This window comes from Eptatretus burgeri, chromosome 7 (assembly GCF_056783735.1).
Source record: "Eptatretus burgeri isolate ZD-2024b chromosome 7, Ebu_testis_v1, whole genome shotgun sequence".
NCBI classification, from domain to species: Eukaryota; Metazoa; Chordata; class Myxini; order Myxiniformes; family Myxinidae; genus Eptatretus; species Eptatretus burgeri.
The window spans coordinates 97,062,226-97,082,227 of NC_140967.1; the positions used below are offsets into that span (position 1 = coordinate 97,062,226).

At 46.9% G+C, this 20,002-nt stretch overlaps 1 protein-coding gene across 2 annotated transcripts in view; it reads left to right on the forward strand.

Moving 5' to 3' along the window:
* The first annotated feature begins 1,476 nt into the window (after positions 1 to 1,476).
* LOC147023855 (ras-related protein Rab-22A-like) overlaps positions 1,477 to 20,002 on the forward strand; it is a 49,896-nt gene continuing 31,370 nt past the window's right edge. Inside the window, exons 1-3 of one of the 2 annotated variants that reach the window (XM_085889740.1) lie at positions 1,477 to 1,744; positions 5,778 to 5,857; positions 19,354 to 19,435. In XM_085889740.1, the coding sequence (XP_085745866.1) occupies positions 1,709 to 1,744; positions 5,778 to 5,857; positions 19,354 to 19,435 (198 nt within the window). In that variant the 5' untranslated portion in view covers positions 1,477 to 1,708. Of the gene's footprint in view, positions 1,745 to 4,587; positions 4,985 to 5,777; positions 5,858 to 19,353; positions 19,436 to 20,002 lie in introns of those variants that run through there. The other variant, XM_085889738.1, reaches the window with a different exon arrangement.

Below are 20,002 nucleotides of genomic sequence, written 5' to 3' on the forward strand. Positions count from 1 at the left end.
TGTTTTTGAGGTCAAATTTGTTTTATGGATTTTGCAAGTATCGTGCTCTGCAAGGCGTCATCTTCTTCTTGTTGGTCTGTTTGTCCGCACAGAACTTTTTTCTCCACAACCACTCGCAGGATTGAGAAGAAATTTTCACCGTTGGAGTGATTACTCGTGTGGAATGTTAGAATTATAATTATGATGTCATTGGTCATGTGGTGGGGTGGCCATGTTGGAAAACCAGAAAAACTTTGGACCTCTGCATCTCTGAAACAACACGAAGGAAAAAATTGAAACTTGGCACATCGCAAGTCCTCCTCATGGGAAATAAGGGTGATTTTCATCGGTCACGTGATTCGGCAGCCATATTGTTTAAAAAAATAAAAATAACCTTCAAAAATCTTTTGTAAAGTGGCTGAACTGATCAGGCAAAACTTTACACGGAGGACCCGCCTGTCCATGAGGAACAACAGGTTCACACATCTGATGTCATTGGTCATGTGGTTTGGCAGCCATAATGGCTTACCCAAAAACCCATAAAAATACGTCACTCTTGTCACGTGGTTTGGCAGCCATATTGGATTTACCCGAAAACCCATAAAAATACGTCACTCTTGTCACGTGTTTGGCAGCCATATTGGATTTACCTGAAAACCCATAAAAATACGTCACTCTTGTCACGTGGTTTGGCAGCCATAGTGGATTTACCCCAAAATCTATAAAAAAAAATACGTCACTCAAAAGAAGTCCTGGCGAGGGTGTGCAATATCCGATTGCTCTTTTTCTTGTTCAGAAATCAGGAATGCATTGAGCCCAATATGTTGTCGTGGATCAGGCATTGCGTGGCGGAGGAATGCGCTTCACCGAGTGCCTTTCTAGTTTATTCTGTGCTTGTGAGTTGGTCGTGCGGCGGTGTAGTGCGCAGCTGCTCCCATAACGAGTGCCGGGTTAAATATGGACTTTTAACTTGACGCTTGTTTCCCCTTTTGTGTCCAAAAAAAAGCATTGCAACATTTTTTTGGAGCTTTAATATATTTCACTGACATTGAATACGTGCGATGTTGGAATATTTTCGCACGTATAATGTATTTAATCTTGTTGGACTGTTTTATTTGTTTGTTTTGCATGTTATACTGTATATTTAAATAAATGTAGGTTTGACGAACAGCAATTTTTTTTCAGGTAATGTAATGTAATTTTACAAATAAACTGGAATCGTTTACGAGACCACTAAAACTTGCATCCTCGTCCTCATGAAGCAGCCCTTTGAAGGAAGGAAGGAAGGAAGGAAGGAAGGAAGGAAGGAAGGAAGGAAGGAGGGAAGGAGGGAAGGATGTTGAGATGTTCACGAACTTCTTTATTGTTTCGTTCTCGGTGTTATTCTGTCCGTCTGGACGTGTTAACGTTAAAGCGACACTTCTGTTTTATTTTTTGATACTCGACGGTTCTTTTGACAGGTTATTACTTCCGATAATTTTAAGGGTGTATTTAAGTCGTTGTCAGCTCGGCTGTGGTTCCACTCGCGCGCGTGTTATTCTTTCAAGCAGATGTTTATGCTCCGTGAGTGTGACGTCAGAGCGTGAAACAGGTTTCCGAGGGATCATCCAACGTTTGAGGAATGGCAGCAATGCTACGGGAGTAATTAAAAAAAGAAGAACGACTGAGAGGACGGCAGCATCGTCTCCGCCGGGCGGGACCGGACTCGGGCAGGTGTTGTTAATGGGCGATGGCGTTGAGGGAGCTGAAGGTTTGCCTTCTCGGGGTAGGTCGATGAACTGTGGGGTCCAAGTACAAACTCTGCCGTCTCCGTTCCTCAGTGCCCTTTACTCCTTCCCTTGTTTATCCTCTAGAATGTTCTTTAACCGTCGGAGGACATTTAGTGAATCGTTTGTTTCATCCTAAACGACAGACGAGGTTTTATTTTGTGAGAGATACATTGAGTTTATTATTATTTTTCTGTCCGGCTCCCGAAGGCCTATAGGTGTGTTCGGGTGAACTGACTGCGCACGGCTGGGGTTGTGGACCCGTAGTTTTTGGAGGTTGTGGGCTGAAAGGGTCTTGGTGAACCCACGTTTCAAAGTTGTCTTCCGAAGCCAGCTGCCGACTGGGTATCCTGCGTCGTACGAACTCCTTACTTGGCACACCTGAACTATCCATCCATGAGGTCTTCATCCGCAGCTTGATGGAGTAGTGCTCTCTTCTCTGGGCTGACTCCCCTGCCTCACATCTTACTCATATTGATGGAGTAGTGCTCTCTTCTCTGGGCTGGCTCCCCTGCCTCACATCTTACTCATATTGATGGAGTAGTGCTCTCTTCTCTGGGCTGGCTCCCCTGCCTCACATCTTACATGGCTTGATGGAGTCGTGCTCTCCCCTCTGGGCTGGCTCCCTTGCCTCACATCTTACTCGGCTTGATGGAGTAGTGCTCACTTCTCTGGGCTGGCTCCCCTGCCTCACATCTTACTCAGCTTGATGGAGTAGTGCTCTCTTCTCTTGGCTGGCTCCCCTGCCTCACATCTTACTCAGCTTGATGGAGTAGTGCTCTCTTCTCTTGGCTGGCTCCCCTGCCTCACATCTTACTCAGCTTGATGGAGTAGTGCTCTCTTCTCTTGGCTGGCTCCCCTGCCTCACATCTTACTCAGCTTGATGGAGTAGTGCTCTCTTCTCTTGGCTGGCTCCCCTGCCTCACATCTTACTCAGCTTGATGGAGTAGTGCTCTCTTCTCTGGGCTGGCTCCCCTGCCTCACATCTTACTCAGCTTGACGCCATGGAAACCAAGGTCTTGAAGATCATTGAAGACTCCTGTGATGTTTAGTCTACTGGTCTAGTACTTAGCCATCACAGATAGGTCGGTAGTCTTTCTGTCTTCCACTGCCTCCTTTCTGGTCTTGCACCCTCATCTGCTCTTTCCACTTTCCATGCATGTTTTGTGCCACCACCCCCCCCCTTTCCCTCCCCAACCCTCCCAGGTTTCTGCAGGGCTCACACTGTCCACCATCAACTCCCTTCTGGTTAAACTTCCAAAATCCAGTGTCACTGCTCACCTCCATTCATTTGTTCCTCTTTTTATTTTTTACACCTGTGGAACCAACTTCCATTTCCTCTTCAATCTCATTTTTTTAAAAATTCCCCTCCAGGTCTTCAAGATAGCTGTTCACCACAATTGCAGATCATTCCCAATCCAAAACCATGATCTTTTCTACCCTCCTTAACCCCATCGCAGTGTCTCCTTCCGGGCTTCCGTTTTTCCCTCCTCGGAGTTTTCTTCTGTATCCATCTTGCTCCCCCCCTCCCACCATTCCTCCACACACCAATTGTCTGTCTTGGTCTTCAATTCAACTGTTGGTGTTTCCCTCCCTCTCTTTACTGTTACTTTTGCTTCCTGTTTTTGTCTGTTACGTCCTGATCCCGTTCAGTGTACTATCTCTTCCACGAGCTTCGACTTTATGTAAACAAACAATGGTCAAAACCTCCATGAATAACAGCCCAGCTGATGGTCCAGGCAGTCAGAAAATTTATCCATTGTTTACAGGTTAATTAGGGTTTTTTACTTTAGGTAAACAACTCTCTTAATGTTTGTGATTAAGATGAAGTTAAATATCATGTTGTTAATTGGTCCCATTTACATCCTTATTAAATGGTTTTAGTTATTTTCTCGTGCACAGCCTGTGGCTGCTTGGTGGCATAATTTTTTCTGGGATGTAATGGCCCCCTTTGCCAGGATACTGGTACTCATTTTGCTAACCGAAGAAGGATGATAGGCTGAGTCAACCCACCTGGTGTTAATTGAACGACATGATAGGGACTTGAACTCGAGAACCTAAGATCTTCAGCCAGCCACCTTAACCATTAAGGCAACAGCAGGAATTTTGTTGACTCTGCCCGTCATCCTTCCGAGATCGGCAAAATGAGTGCCAGCTTGCTGGTATCCTGTGTCGGAGTGGCGACCCGTCCAGGATTGTGCCCCAACAGCCAAGGACACTGCTTTGGCAGCACCAACGCTCTGCAAAGAGTATGGTCCCAATGGATGGATGGATTGCTATTCAATTAATGAACGGACTTGTGAACTAATTGGTGTGTTTGTTAATAAATGAAAGTCTACAGGTAAAGCTGCAAGTCAAATGTTTAAATGTTGAGGTTCCATTTCCACATTGCTTGATTGTTTGGTTGCTGTTGATGTCGTCTGTGCACGTATGTTCATGTGCAGTTGCTTTTGAAACCCTTAAACAAAAGGGCATTGTTTAAAAGGAGCTGGAAATGTCGTTTGTTTAATGGTTATTGGTAAAGAGCAATCATTACGACCGAGGAAGGGTTCTGCTGTATGGATGCTGCGGTTTCTGAATTTTCAAAGTGGTTGTACAGAAAGCCTAATCATAATTTGTATTGTTTAATTTTATTTATTGTGCATCTGAGCTATGAGGCAAATGGTTCTGTTGAGATCATGTGTCGTCGTTTGAATCTGAAAATGTAAACCTAAACGTGTGATGTTGCCTCTGGTAGGACAGTTGTATGAACTGTTTCTAAAGTTGTATGAACACACCTGTGCACCTATGCTGAACAGCCAAGACGTTAACTCTCGCTTGGCAATATGCAGCTTTCAAAATGACGTGATCCACCCAAGAATGCTCGGTGCGCAACCCCCTAGAAACAACAGTATTCGGGACACCATAAAGTATACCATGTGTACGAGATGAGGATTGTTACCAGAAATGGCTCACAAAGCATCTAAAAGAAGCCAAAAATATTCGGAAAAGAACCTGAGAGAAAGGGATGTGCCTCCGCACAACGAAAGGCTTGGATAACTTACTCGGCCTGCCGAACAGGCAGCTGCCCATACTCTAAACTCTCAACCATGTGGGCCGGTGCAAGGCCTGAGTGTGCAGGTGTGTGCCACCCAAACCCCCGATGGATTTTTTTTTTTTCAGGTTGGTTGCATTTAATTGCAACCAGTGATTGGACTTTGAAGCTTGTGAGAGTGCCTCGTGGAAACGTGGCAGGCTTGGTAATTTATTTCATGGACATCCACAATTGGGAAGACAGATGCTGTGTGTCATTACCGAGTAATGATAACCAACACTTTGGCAAGCAACATCTTCATGATGTGAAAATGCACAAAGCTTGTATCAGCTATACATGCGTGAGAGCTGGATGTATGAGGTAGACTTCCTGCAGAAGACACAAGGTCTGCTCTCGCTTTTTTGCTGAAATTAGCGGAATCGATCTAGTTTTTACTTTTGGTTGGAAGCACCTTCTTTAAAAAAAAAAATTCAAATATATATATATATATATATATATATATATATATATATATATATATATATATATATATATATATATATATATATATATACAGATATACATAATGAAAATGCATACCAAATTAACATTTATTTCATAGCATGTGAAAAAGGATCATTGTGTGAAATTGCATGAGATATTTGTACCAAAGTTTCTTCATGGCATTAAAATAATCAGGGTTTTCCCTCCAAAATCGGTGTTTGCTTTCTTCTCAGAAATGAGACACAATTCCGATGAAACTTGACAACAACCTTCATCACCTGTGATGTACCAAAGTTTGTTCACACCATTAAATAAATCTGGGTCGATGAAAGGGGGGGGGGGAGATTGAGTTGCCCCCCAAAATATGTATTTGCTCCAACATTGGTTCTTTGGTACATTTTGATGATTCTGTTCCATGTTGACTACCTCTTCTGTATCATTATTCTACCAGGTGAGTACCCAGGGGTATTGCCGAATATGTTTTAATTTGTACGTTTTAACCTTTTCTGCTGCAGGACACAGGGGTTGGCAAGTCAAGTATTGTTTGCAGATTTGTACAAGACAGCTTTGACCCAGATATTAACCCAACTATAGGGTAAGACCGAGTTTGTAATTATCTCATGAAGAATAACAGCATTTGGTATTTCTGTTATTTATGTTTGACTTGCTGATGTTTTATTTTATTTTTATTTACATTTCAAAAGATGTTGCTCTACAAAGGTCAATTTCCCAAATGTTTCATTTGATGTTGCTGTTTATTCATATGGGGAAACACTGAACACAAACTGAAATGGGGTGAATTAATAGAAATAACTGATGTCAAGACTGTCTTTGAGCAAGAATGAGTAAAAAAAAACAATATTACCATCCCAAAGTGACGCAAGCTGGTCAATTTATGAAGAAAACTTTATTTTAATTGTCATGACCATGTACTGCTTTGATTGCTGTGCATTTCCAGGATTGGTAAAATAGTACTAGCAGGGACCTGCGGAACATCCGCAATGTAAAGTGGGACTTCAAGTCCTCGACTCCCTACCCCCTCACAAACCCAAAGTCCTCAGCCTCTGCCTCCCCAACCCCAAGGCTTAAAACCTTTAAAGCCTTCTCAACTCTGCTCCATATTTGCTCTTCCCCCCCCACCCTCCATTCCCAACCTGAACTTTCTGTCCTTCCCTCCACCCCTCCTCATTAAAGCAAGAGGGCACTTCCACATCGATCATTACATATTTCTTCATTACCTCATCAATACAGCGGAATATTTAACTCTTTGGCCAGCGGACATCATGGCTCCGATATGTCATGGCCAATCAGGGTCACCTGTCCAACTCGCATCCCCCAAGATATGTGGAAACCTGATGGAATTGTAACTCTCAAGTGACCATGAGCAGCTTAATTGTGCCATTAAATGGCTTTAAGCCAATTATCTTCTTCCTAAAGCATACATGCACATCGTTAAACATAAATAATGGTGGATGATTACATAAATAACGGCGTATATGCTCGCTTAAGCGGCTTGCTTCCGTACGAGTTCCGCCGAGGGTGAAGTACCCCGCTAGCTGGATCACGTGGGTACTTGGGTAAGTTGAAGTTGGCAATTAACCCTACCCCACGTGATCTACCTATTGGTGTATTTTGGTCCAAAATAACCAGGACCCGCCGACCTCGGACTTCTCTGGGCTGGCGATCTGTAATTCCGGGCGATCGAGCCGAGACGGCCCCACTGCTCCATCGAGGGTCGTGCTCGTAGCGACGCGCCGGCGGAAACTACAACAATATATTGTTACGGATCTGGAAACCATGTGCATACAACATACATGTGTCCCAAAAGTCAGTTATCCCATTAAGTACATGTGAGACAGGTCTCTTCCTTTTGTCTGGTGGGAGAATCAAAGGCGTGTGTTGTGATGTCTTTTTAGGTAGGTTATATCTTCAAGCCACATCCAGCGGACCATCCGGCCTGCGACTGAGCGAGCGCTTCGCTCTCCCAACTCGAAACCCCACCCAGGAAGGGCATGCCGTGGACCCCTGTCCAATCGAGGCAGATGGTGACGTGTGCTTCACTGAAACCCTGTCCAGGAAGGGCATGCCGTGGAACCCTGTCCAATCAAGGCGGACAGTGGCATGTGCTTCACGGAGCTCCACCCCGTACGAAGGCTCTTTGTTCCCTTTCGTGGGTATTTAAGAGAGGGGCGCGTCTGAAGAAAAAGGAGAAGTGCAAGAGCTGTGTGGATCCAACGAGAGTGAGAGGAGACTTTGTCACCCGTCCAACATCACCGCTACTGCCAGGCATACAAGTCAGTTGTGCGCTGTCTCCCTGGCGTTCCACAGGGAGAAGTGAGTCCCGTCCGTGACCCTGATCTCTGCCCGGGGACTCCGTCTGCTCCACGCGGGTTCTTCCACGGACACGAGCCCCTGAGCCGGACCACCATCGACAGGTGCCGCACCGCAGAGCACCCCCTACCTCCAGCGTTCAGGTACCTCGCCGAACTGTGACCCCCAGCTCGTGTCTCCTTCTCCGGCTGCAGGGGTCTTCAATAAAGCATCTGTGTGTGTGTGTGTGTCTGAGTGTGTTGGGCCCGTCTTTAGGTCGAACTGTATTAGTGTTTTTATTTGATCATTGTAAATATTTCTTGTATATTCACGATAAGAATCTTTCCTGTGTCTTTATCTTTATTGTAAATAAACAATTGCAGAAATGTCACCAGTTCGTTTCCGTTCTTTCTTGCATTGGTCCAGCATGGTTCGGATCTGAGTTGAGGTGGGTTTTGTACTCGATAATCAGTTCATTCTAGCCGGCACGGCTTTGGTAGTCTCCGCCCGGCTGCACCCGAACCGGAGGTGGTAGTCGGGAGTTGGAACTCCACCGCAGTCGGTAGTGACCCGGTTTGAGCAAGACGTGCTGAGGGCGTGGTTTCCCCAGTAGTCAAAATCGCGTGGTTAATTAGGTGAATTGGTTATAGACAAATAGACCCTACGCTACGCGGTTGAGATATTGGCGTCCTCTGTCAGTTAAGCGACCCGCCGCGTCATGGAATTATCCGGAGCGACGGCCTACAATTCCGGAGAGTCCAATGGGGATCGACATGACCTCCCCCACCTAGTGGTCGTTCTCGCCACCGGACCTCCGGCCAGCAACTATGTATGTATATATATGTATATATGTATATATATATATGTATATATATGTATATATATGTATATATATGTATATATATGTATATATATGTATATATATGTATATATGTATATGTATATGTATGTATATGTATATGTATGTATGTATGTATATATATATATATATATATATATATATATATATATATATATATATATATATATATATTGTTATGGAAATGGCCCTTAATGGGACTACCAAGTGTAGGATCAGCTCAGATCCCCCATTAAATTCATGTATAGATAGGTTGTTTGGTGAAATGGATGTCATATGTGTGTTGGGAGGTGTAAAAGACTGTTTTTGTGTCCATGCTGTGGTGGTGAAACGAGGGATCACTCTTCCTCCCATCCCGGACGAAGCCCCGCCCAGTCGGCTGAGGGGTGTGGCCTGGAGAGGAAGTGGCGCGAGGGGGGGGGGCGGAGCTTTTGGTCGGTTTCACCGACAGACGTGTTCAAGACGAGTGAACGTAAGAAAACTGTAAAAGAGAGAAAAGGGTCGAGTGTGTGGAAATAGTCGCCGAGAGAAGCGAGCAAAGGAAGCGAGGGAAACAAATGCTTCGTAAAAACGGGCTCGTGTGTCAATGAAGGAACGAGCGAGAGGGAAAGCGAAGACCTCAGGTTGAGGCTCAGTTTTGGCAGTTGGGGAAACTGCAGTAGGTTGAGAGGCTGCTCGTGCTTTGGAAGCGAGCGAACTGAGGAGGGACAGTGTGGAATCTGCTGGTACAAAAATGGCAGTCGGCTTTGAGAGGCTGCCGGCACGTGGAGTCGACGATCTACTCGTACGGGGAGGTGATCGACCGATTTGGCCTGCGTCTGGCCGTGGAGCCTCTGTCCGTACTCGCCTCACGGCTCCACACGTTGTTGATGCGCCTGCGGAGCTGGGCACCTCGATCAGGCCAGGCCTCGATTTGTACGCTGGACTTTGAGAGAAATCGGCTGAGGGCCATCGTGGATTTGGCGGTCTTGCATCGTCGACATTGCGCGGGGCCGGACAGCGCTGAGGAGAACGTGCACACGCGATGATTTGAGCAGGAAAAGTACTGCGCCGCTATTATTGCCACGCGGCTTGGTTCGAACAGGGAGTTCGAACCCGTGGACACCCGCTGATTACGAGCGACATTCGTTCTTATTGACTCTTTCCTCTCGTCCATGAGCCATCACCAAATACTCTGTCTGCATGCATGCTGTCTGTCTGTCTGCTTTGTCTGCACGTTGTCTAAGGCATATCTCGGTAGGGACCCCCTCGAAACCTATACTCCGTAGTCCCCTGGTTAAGAACGGGTTAAAGATAGTTAGTATAAACATTGTCGTGTTTATTGCTTGTGTTGTGATCCCTGATGTTCCCCAATAAATCTGGTTAATTCAAATGAAGTTGCCGCTATGGATCAATTTGTGTTGCGTCGAGGAACGATCCGTTCGATTGGCATATAAAACCAATGTGGTTACAGACTGGTAGACTCCGCTCGGTCTCTGACAAAACCAGTCTGTAACCAGGGGTTCTATTTCCCCAACTGGCAAGGTACAAGGATTGCGTTGGTATCGCGATTGAAGGCGCGTGACCCGAGGCCTGTGCAGAGCCGGCCGGCGTTTTAGATCCCCGGAGACGGTGGTGGTGAGGGTGGCGCCAGGGACCGGGTGAGAATCCCGCCACCCCGAATCCGCAACAATATGTATGTGTATGTGTATGTATATGTGTATATATATTGTTAGGGAAATGGCCCTTAATGGGACTACTAAGTTTAGGATTAACTCAGATCCCCCATTAAATGCCTGTTTCGATAGGTTGTTTGGTAAAGTGTACAATACATGTGTCGGGAGATGTAAAAGACTGTTGTTATGTTCATACGGTAGTGAAACGAGAGATCGCTCTTGTTCCTTCCTCATCCCGGATAGGCCCCGCCCAGTCAGTGACGCGAAGCGGTGTGGCCTAGAGAGAGAGGTGTGGCCTGGAGAGGCAATGACGTGAGGGGGCGGGGCTTTTTGTCGTCGCCAAGAGAAGGGAGGAAAGAAAAGGGAAGAAAACATCGGGGTGTGGAAATAGTGGCTCTCGAGGCGTGCTCAGAGTCGCTTCGAAGCGAGCGAACGGAGGAGGCACAGTGTTGGATCTGCCGGGAGAGACGCTGAACCGGCCTTCACGTCGGTGATTCGACCGAGAGAGGAACTGAAAGGACGAAGCGGGAGTCGGGCTTCGAGGTGGGTAGGCTGGAGAGGAGGCGCCGGAACCTCTGACGGTCCCTGCTGACACCAACGACGCGACACGTTTGTCGACAAGCCTGTGGAACACGGACCTCAATTTGGGCCTTGTCTGGAGGACAGACCAGGCCTGGATTTGTATGCTGAACCCGAGAGAGAGATCGGCGGTCTAGTATCGTCGACATTGTGTGGAGCCGGAACGTGCGTATGCGGTGACTTGCGCAGGAAAGGCACTGTGCCGCCATTTTTTCCGCGCGGCGCGTTCGAGCTGGGAGTTCGAACCCATGGACACCCACTTGTTACGAGCGACATTCGTGCTTTTTGGGCACGGTCCTCTCGTCCATGAGACATCACCAAGTCCTCTGTCTTGTCCTGCATGCATGCTGTTGGTCTGTTTTATCTGCACGTGTTGTATAAGGCATATTTCAGTAGTAATCCCCTCGAAACCTTTAGACTGTGGTTCCCTAGTTAAGAACGGGCTGATTGTTAATAAAACCACTGTCGTGTTTATTAACCTCCGCCATCGAAGATCAGAGGTTACTGTTTTCACCCCTTTCTGTTTCTTTGTTTGTTTGTGAACAGTATTATGGAAAAACTCCTCGACGGATTTCGACGAAACTTGGTGGGGGGTAGGTATGGTCCAAGGATCATGCCATTAGATTTTGGACTTTCTCCCCCCCCCCCCCAAAAAAAAAATTTAGAGAAAAAATTTTTTTTTTTGCATTTCTTCATGTTTTAAGTGATTTCCACCCCCCCAAAAAAAAATTGTTAGAGAAAAATTTTTTTTTTTTTGCATTTCTTCATGTTTTAAGTGATTTCCACCCCCCCCCCCAAAAAGAAATTGTTAGAGAAAAAAACTATAACTGTCAGCACTGTTGACATCATATTTAATGAATAAGATACAAGGTTCACTTGAGTGACCCAGCAGTATTGGCGGCGGAGGTTTTGCACTCTCCCGAGTGCTCCCCCTCCAGTTGCTTGTGTTGTGATCCCTGATGTTCCCCAATAAATCTGGTTAATTCGTATGAAGTTGCCGCTATGGATTAATTCGTGTCACGTCGAGGAAGGATCCATTCGATTAGGCATACAAGACCAAAATGGTTACAGACTGGTAGACTCTGCTCGGTCTCTGACGAAACCAGTCTGTAACCAGGGGTTCTATCTCCCCAACTGGTAAGGTGCAGGATTACGTTGGTATCGCGATTGAAGACGCGTGACCCGAGGCCTGTGCCGAGCCGGCGGGCGTTGTAGATTCCCGGAGACGGTGGTGGCGAGGGTGGCGTCAGGGACCGGGTCAGAATCCTGCCACCCCGTATCCGCAACAATATATACACTGATGAGCCAAAACATTAGGACCACTGACAGGTGAAGTGAATAACATTGATTATCTTGTTACAATGGCACCTGTCAAGGGGTGGGATATATTGTTGCGGGCCGGGTATCGGCTGCGAGCACGACCGCTGGGTGGAGCAGTAGGGTCGACTCTACCGATCACCCGGAATCTAGATCATACCTTCGAAAAACTCCAGGGGTATGGGTCCCTTACAGGACCGTGAATCGTCAATAATTCCACCACGTGGGACAGGGTTATTTGCCAAACTTCAAAATGCCTATAGACCCACGTGGCGAGCTACCGAGTATTCACACCCTCGACGGCACTCGTACGGGACGAGCCGTATGCGTGCGTAACTCGAGCGGATGGTTACCGAAGTCCTGTCGGTCCAAATGTACAATTACTGCAGCAACGGCCTTTTTAATTCCCCAACACGCACCTTGCTAAACCAATGAAGGAAGGGATAGAAACGAGCTGAAACATTCAACAAATGGGGTATTTATTAACAGTAGGTGGGGAAGGAGGAAAGCACGTAAGGGCATAGTTATCACGACTAATAGAGATGCAAGTATGTACAGCAAAGAGCACTTAAACAATTCCTACTTACAGACAGGGCCCACAGACAGATGCACACCCAAAAGAAACGAAAGGGACCTTCCCGCCTTGTGCGGTCTGAGACGAGCGAACCAGGACGAGACCAGCCGCGTCGAGATGCGACCAGACCAGTGCCAGCGACGACATGAGACCAGAAGCGTCGAGCGATGCGTTCCACGCTCAAGCAGACCTGATGGAGAACTGATGGAGAACCAGACTCCAGCGACAGGACGAGATTAGAGCAGACGACAGCGACAGGACGAGATTAATCTCCCCCGTTCGTCCAAAATCACCAACCTCTTCTCTCTCGGAGGGAGGGGCCTCTTCTCCTGACCACTCGCCTCTTGATTGGCCGGAACCATCACGCGATTCCCTGGCCGCCCTCCATTGGACAGACGCACGGTAGGCAGGGCAACTCCCACCCTTCTGGGTGGAGTCCTGAGCGGAGGCGTTTGTGGCTCCGCCCACCTCCTCACCTCTGGCCGCGTGCTTAATGGCGATGGTGTTAAGTCGGAAATGGGGAGGGTGAGACGCCCGCTCCTTGCCGATTGGCAAAGGAGGGACGCCGTGCCTATGTTAGGCTCCGCCCACGTGCGCGCTTGCTGGCGAGCGTGCGAAGGATGCCACGAGCAGAGCGTTGTCATGTGAAAGTGAAGGTGGCGTTGTTGTCGTTACAAGTGTAAAAATCCTATCTATAAAAATAACTCGCAGTGCATGTACATTTAATTACCCATTAAACAAGGGAAAGGGAGCTATCTATCCACATTTACTTCTCAAAATAACTGAGCTATAGGGACCTGAATGTCTGTGTGCACAAGACTTTCAAATTCGTAACAATATTGTTGTGGGCTGGGTTCGGTAGCGAGGACAAACGCCAGACGGAGCAGTTGGGCCGTCTCCTACCGAACACTGGAATTGATAGGTCGTCACCCCGGATAACTCTGGAGTCGACGGGCCACTTAAAGGACCGTGGTCGCCAATATTTCGACTGCGTGAGGTGGGGTCCACTTGTCTATTCCAATTTACCTATTATAAGTACTCATGCCGTCTAGCTGCCGGGGAAACCACACCCTCGGCCGACTCTGTCTGAACCGAGTCGCGTGTACCGACTCAGATCCGACGTACCGAGCGGGAGTTACCAGAGCCGCGCTGGTCCCAATGACAACTTACCAGCCCAAACGGCTTCACTAATTCTCAATACGCACCATGCTGGGTCAATGAAAGAAAGTGACAGACGAGCTGGTACATTGAACAATTGGGGGTTTATTTATCAGGGGGGCACAAAGAGCAGAGTTATCCGAATATGCAGGAAAATGTACAATGAACAAAAGCACTTAACAATATTACTTGTCAGACTGGCCACACACACACACACACACACACACACACACACACACACACACACACACACACACACACACACACACACACACACACACACACACACACACACACACACACACACACACACACACACACACACACACACACACACACACACACACACACACACACACACACACACACACACACACACACACACACACACACACACACACACACACACACACGACCCCGTGGGGTCTTTATTCGGTCCCTCAGCTCAGGAAGGAAAGGCGAGCTGGGGACCAGGGCTTGGCTTGTACCTGGTCATCGGAGGGAAGGCGTGCTGCGTGATGCGGCACCTGACAAAGGTCGTCGGTCTGATCCCAGTCGCACGTGGGGACTCGTGGTTCGTGGTGGAGCTGGGGTGTGAATCGTCGGGGTCCACAGAACTCGTGCCAACGCCAACAACGACGTTCCGTCCACACCACTCCCGTTTTTCCACCAACCAACAACAACCCTCAGAGCGTCTCTTGAACTTTATGGACCTCCCTCAGTGGGGAGGGGCCTTGGTCAGCACACCTAGCTGTTCGCCTCTAATTGGCCAGGATCCTACAGGCACAGCCTTCCTGGGCGGGGTTTCGGCCATGCACAGAGAAAGCCACCCCTCCCTTCCACGTGTTTGAGGAAGGTGGATGGTGGTGAAGCCCCATTGCGTGTGGAACGCTCGTGGAAGCAGAGGACTGGGACCGCGAGCCCCCCCCCCCCTCTGGCAAGTTCGGGGACGAGCAGCCAACAGTGCTGATGGAGTGTGATGGGCAGGTGGTGAGATGTAATAACCTACCTATAAAATAACTCGTAGCGCAGCCACAAAATTCCCATTAGACAGAAGGAAGGATTCTAACTATAAACACATACTTATCAAAATAACTAAGCTTAGGGACTGCTGTCTGTCTGTGTGCAAATGGCTTCCAGATTCGTAACAATATTAGGCAGCAAGTGAACAGTCATTTCTTGAAGTTGATGTGTTGGATGCAGGAGAAATGGGCAGGAGTAAAGACCTGAGCGACTTTGACAAGGGCCAAATTGTTATGGCCAGACGACTGGGTCAGAGAATCTCTGAAACGGCAAGGGGTGCTTATGGGGTGCTCCCGGTCAGCAGTTGTGAGTACCTACCGACAGTGGTCCGAGGTGGGACAAACCACAAACCAGCGAAAGGGTGTTGGGTTCCCAAGGCTCATCGATGCGTGAGGGCAACGAAGGCTATCCCTTCTGGTCTGAACCGACAGAAGGTCGACTGTCGCACAAGTCACAGAAATTTTTTGTGGTGGTCACGGGAGGAATGTGTCACAATCCACAGTGCATCGCACCCTGCTGCGTATATGGCTGCGTAGCCGCAGACCGGTCAGAGTGCCCATGATGACCCCTGTCCACCGTTGAAAGCGCCTACAATGGGCATACGAGCATCGGAACTGGACCTTGGAGCAGTGGAAGAAGGTCACCTGGTCCGATGAGTCCTGTTTTCTTTTAGATCACGTGGGTGTACGTGTGTGCCGTTTACCTGTGGAAGTGATGGCACCAGGATGCACTGTGGGCAGACGACAAGCCGGTGGAGGGAGTGTGATGCTCTGGGAAACCCTGGGTCCGGCCATTCATGTGGATGCCAATTTGACATGTCACCTCCCTAAACATTATTGCAGACCAGGTACACCCCTTCATGGCAATGATATTCCCTGATGGCAGTGGCCTCTTTCAGCAGGATAATGCGCCCTGCCACACTGCCCACATTGTTCGGGAATGGTTTGAGGAACATGATTAAGTGTTCACGATGTTTCCCTGGCCTCCAAATTCTTCAGATCTCAATCCGATTGAGCATCTGTGGGATATGCTGGACCAACAAGTTCGATCCATGGCGGCTCCACCTCGCCACTTACAGGACTTGAAGGATCTGCTGCTAATGTTTTGGTGCCAGATACCACAGGACACCTTCAGGGGTCTTGTGGAGTCCATGCCTTGGCGCTGTTTTGGTGGCACACGGAGGACCAACAGCATATTAGGCAGGTGGTCATAATGTTTTGGCTCATCAGTATGTGTATTTCTATTGATGACCTGCTCCGGATACGCATTATCTATATATTAATACTGAAGGACCAATTTTGTGCTCCTCCTAGCGGTCGCGTCACGTTTTTCTCGGTACTGTGACCTGGACTGAAAGAAACTTCGTACCTGTAAGAGTGCGTCGCACATATTGGCAATAGTCAATTTTGAACTCTGAAGCAGAATAAACACTTTTCGTTGAGACGGGGGCGAGGAGTGAAGAGGCGGGGGTGGGGGTGAAGAGACGGGGGCAGGGAATGAAGAGGCAGGGGGTAAGGTAAGCAAATTTTTGGGCGGGGGTAAGTAAATTGGAAGCGGGAAATTGGGCGGGGGTGGGGTGAATTAGGAGGGGTTGAGTGTGAGGTGGGGCGGGGAATCAAGAGACGGGGGGGGTGGTGAGTGAAGAGGTGGGGACGGGGCTGGGGTAATTAAATTTTTGGGCGGGGGTAAGCAAATTGAAGGCGGGGGGTGGGAGGCGGGGGGAATGGGGCAAAGGCGGGGGCAAGCACGCCCTGTCCAGTCCATGTCCCTCGAGTGTGGGTGAGCTGGTGAGGGTGGTTGAATGAACAGAATCCGTCTGTGATGGGGTTTCGGCTCGTCAAGAATAATAGTCTTGATGGTCTCAATTTCAGCATGGACTTTATCTGTGAAGCAGATCTTTCTTGCTCTATTCACCAAGATACCAATCAATCCAATCTTGTATGTCGAGTACCTGTAAGTCTCACCTCGTATGCTGTTAGGTAAAAGTAGACTTGTGGTAGACTGGTTTTATAAGCATCGGCCGATTTCTCAACTCGATATCTATTTTGATTATGATGGACTGATTGGGTGACGACTGTTCTTTCGTCAATGTTGAGATGTCATGAACCCCTCCCTAAACTAGCCCTCAGCGAATTAGCATCAAGTTTTTGCCAGTTCTTGGTGATTAATATCCACCAATTCATTATTCTTGATGGTTCATTTCCACCAATCAGGTAATCCCGTCCTTTCTCTCTCTCGACCAATCAACATTGACATTACAATGTAACTTTATGAATGAGATTTTGGTGCTTCTTCTTCATCTGCTTTGTGGTTTTATCCTGAGGAGAGCAAGTCAAAAAGCTTTAATGTCTGTTTTGAAATGCATATATAATATGTCTATCCTCACCCACCTCGCTGTTTTGTAATAAATTTAAAAGATAAAAGGTTTGTGTTTTTGTTTTATACTGCATTTTTTTTTTTTACATGTTTATTTCAATTGTGATATGTTTGTTTATAGCTGCCACCCACCTTCATCTGTATTTCCTTGAAGCCCAGGAGCCAAAACAATCCCCCCCCTCAACCCCCCCCCTCAACCCCCCTTTTCCCATTGGTACTTGGTTTCCACAATCTCGGTTTTAACCATCGTGGCATTTTACAGGAACTTAACCCCTGCGATATGTGAGGGTTTACTGTACACCACTTTAATAATGAAATGGATTGGTTACCAGAAGTGGTTTCTAAAATAATACACCACTTTAATAACGAATGTTAGCGCAGTATTATTACATTATTGCAGTGTGAAATTTTTACCAACGTTGCGTTGTTATTATGAAACTGAGGCTAATTAGTTATGGCTGGACCTGCGGAAACGGTAGAAGTCCTTGTTGGTCATGGGAAATAACATCAGTTATCAGAAGTGGGTTCTGAAATAATACACCATTTTAATCCAGTAACTTTACAGTCACGACAAAGCGAATATAGGGCCACTCTGTTAATTTTCACGCAACAATGAGGAAACATAAAACAAATTAGTTACCAGAAGTTTCTGAAATAAGACACCGCTTTCATAATAAACGTTGGTTTCAGTATTATTGGCTGATATGTACAGTCGGAAGGCCCGTGACACCTATCCTTTCGCTAAACAAGTAATTTGTTTGGAAGTGTTGGATTGGTGCCAGCTGATGTCACATGATACCTGCCATCCTTGTCTGACTGGTTGTCAAGCTGCATCACTTTTACTCTGTTTATGATATTGTCACCTGTTCAGGAACTTCCCAACAGGATCCAACCACACCGATGCAGTTACTGTCACGCAGAAGCCGAGATGTCAATGATAACAGAACTAATCGCTGTTTCTCACAATCCAACTCCGTGCGGTTGTCGCCGGCCTGTGATCTTAAGCGGCCTATTACCGTGCTGGTTATAAATCGCGATTTCAATAAATTGAATCCTCCAGGGATCGCTGATTAACCCAATTGTTTGTGCGATAAAATGGTGGCAACATGAGATAAGTTACACAATTCTTGATAGACAAAACCTTATCCTCCCCCTAAGTGTCACACATACTCGAGCACAGAGGAAAAGGCACATGTTGAAGAGCAGAACATGCATGGTGCTACCTCGTCTACACCAGGGCAAGAGCAGTATCCATACAGCTGGCCAGAGAATCCAGGTGAGCAAGTGGCTAGAGGCAGAGATGGTTGTCCAAGGGTGATAACTAGTCCAAGGGATAGTGTCGGAGAGAAATATCTTGGCAAGAGGCCTACAGTCTGCTTCTCACCCACCGCAGGCAGGTTGGTGGACTCTGTTTTCTATTGACTCACTGCTGTCCTTCCTCCTCCGCAATACAACAGCGCATCCAAATTACACACATTCTTCCATAATCTCACAGCTGGTCACTTCATTCCTTCATCCATCTATTCTGGTCACTTCATCCATATTCTCATCTGTGGAACCAACTCCATGTTTCTTTTCGTACCCCTCCCTCCGTCCCTTCAAGAGTGCTGTCCACCGTCACCTCTTGCTTTCTCCCATAAACATCCCTGCTCTCCTACTCTCACTGACTCACCTACTCTCCTCACCATTTCCTTTCTGCCACTCATTCAGTCATGTGGGATGTTTTCTCCAGTCTGCTCTCATTGGCATGTTGAACACTTACACCTTTGTTCCAACTTGTTTATGAAATTGTGATCACTCGAAAAATCTGTATAGGATTGAGCGTTTTGCCAACTTCCAGGTTTGAGAGGTTCTGTGCACACATGTACCTGTATATGTTCATTCGTACTATGATTAGAGGGCTTGTACCTATTACATACATGCAGAACATGGAGGAGGGTGGGGAGGGGGTTATGGATGGGGATTACAAATCCGTCATGCTTCTAAAAAGCAAAAGTTGAAATTTTCAAATCGGCATTGGAGCTCGGTTACATTACCAAACAAAATTGTTTTTGTGATTTGATAGGAAAGGAATTGCGAAATTCTCTGAATGGCGTCGTGAATTTTTTGTGTTAAACACAAGTATGAAATTGCAAAATGAATAATGCTTGGAGTTCTGGGCAGTCAGTTAGTGTAAGTATAAAAATACAATTTTTAACTGTTTGTTTTTTTGAGATATTTCTGTTTTCTGCCATTTTCAGGGCATCGTTCATGACGAAAATGGTTCCAAGGAACAATGAAATCCATAAATACCTGATATGGGACACAGCTGGCCAGGAACGGGTAAGGTTGCACCTTGGACCATTTCAAGCTCTGCAAAGCTGGAGATTTGAAGGCTTTCTGAGTCGACTTATTTATTTATTTATTTATTCCAACCCCTGCCCTTCCCACATATGAACAAGTTTTTCTCACATTATCTGAGATGAATATGACGTCAATTATGCTTTGCTTTTAAAATGGCATATTTATATTCGATGGTCACATGTACCATTTTCCTCTCTTGGTTCCATTCGAAGGGCTCGTGGAGTCTGTTTCGCCGAACCTAATTTTGACGGTGAATGGAAGGTATAATGCCCATTAAGCAAATGTCGAAGTTTCACCATTAAAGGTTTGCTCCATCATTTAAACAGTCAGTATTCGATGCACACAAATTGCACTGAAAATAGACCGTCGTCCTATTGTGTGCGCAATCGGAAGGATCAGCTCTTTCCAAATTGACGTAACCCGTGGAACGTTGGTCTGGCTGCCATTTATTTTGATTGACTCTTGGGCTGGCCATTTTGATTTCCTAATGGACAAGGTGTGGTTCATTTCCTGACGAAAATTAGCTCGCACAGTTTGTTTCCATCC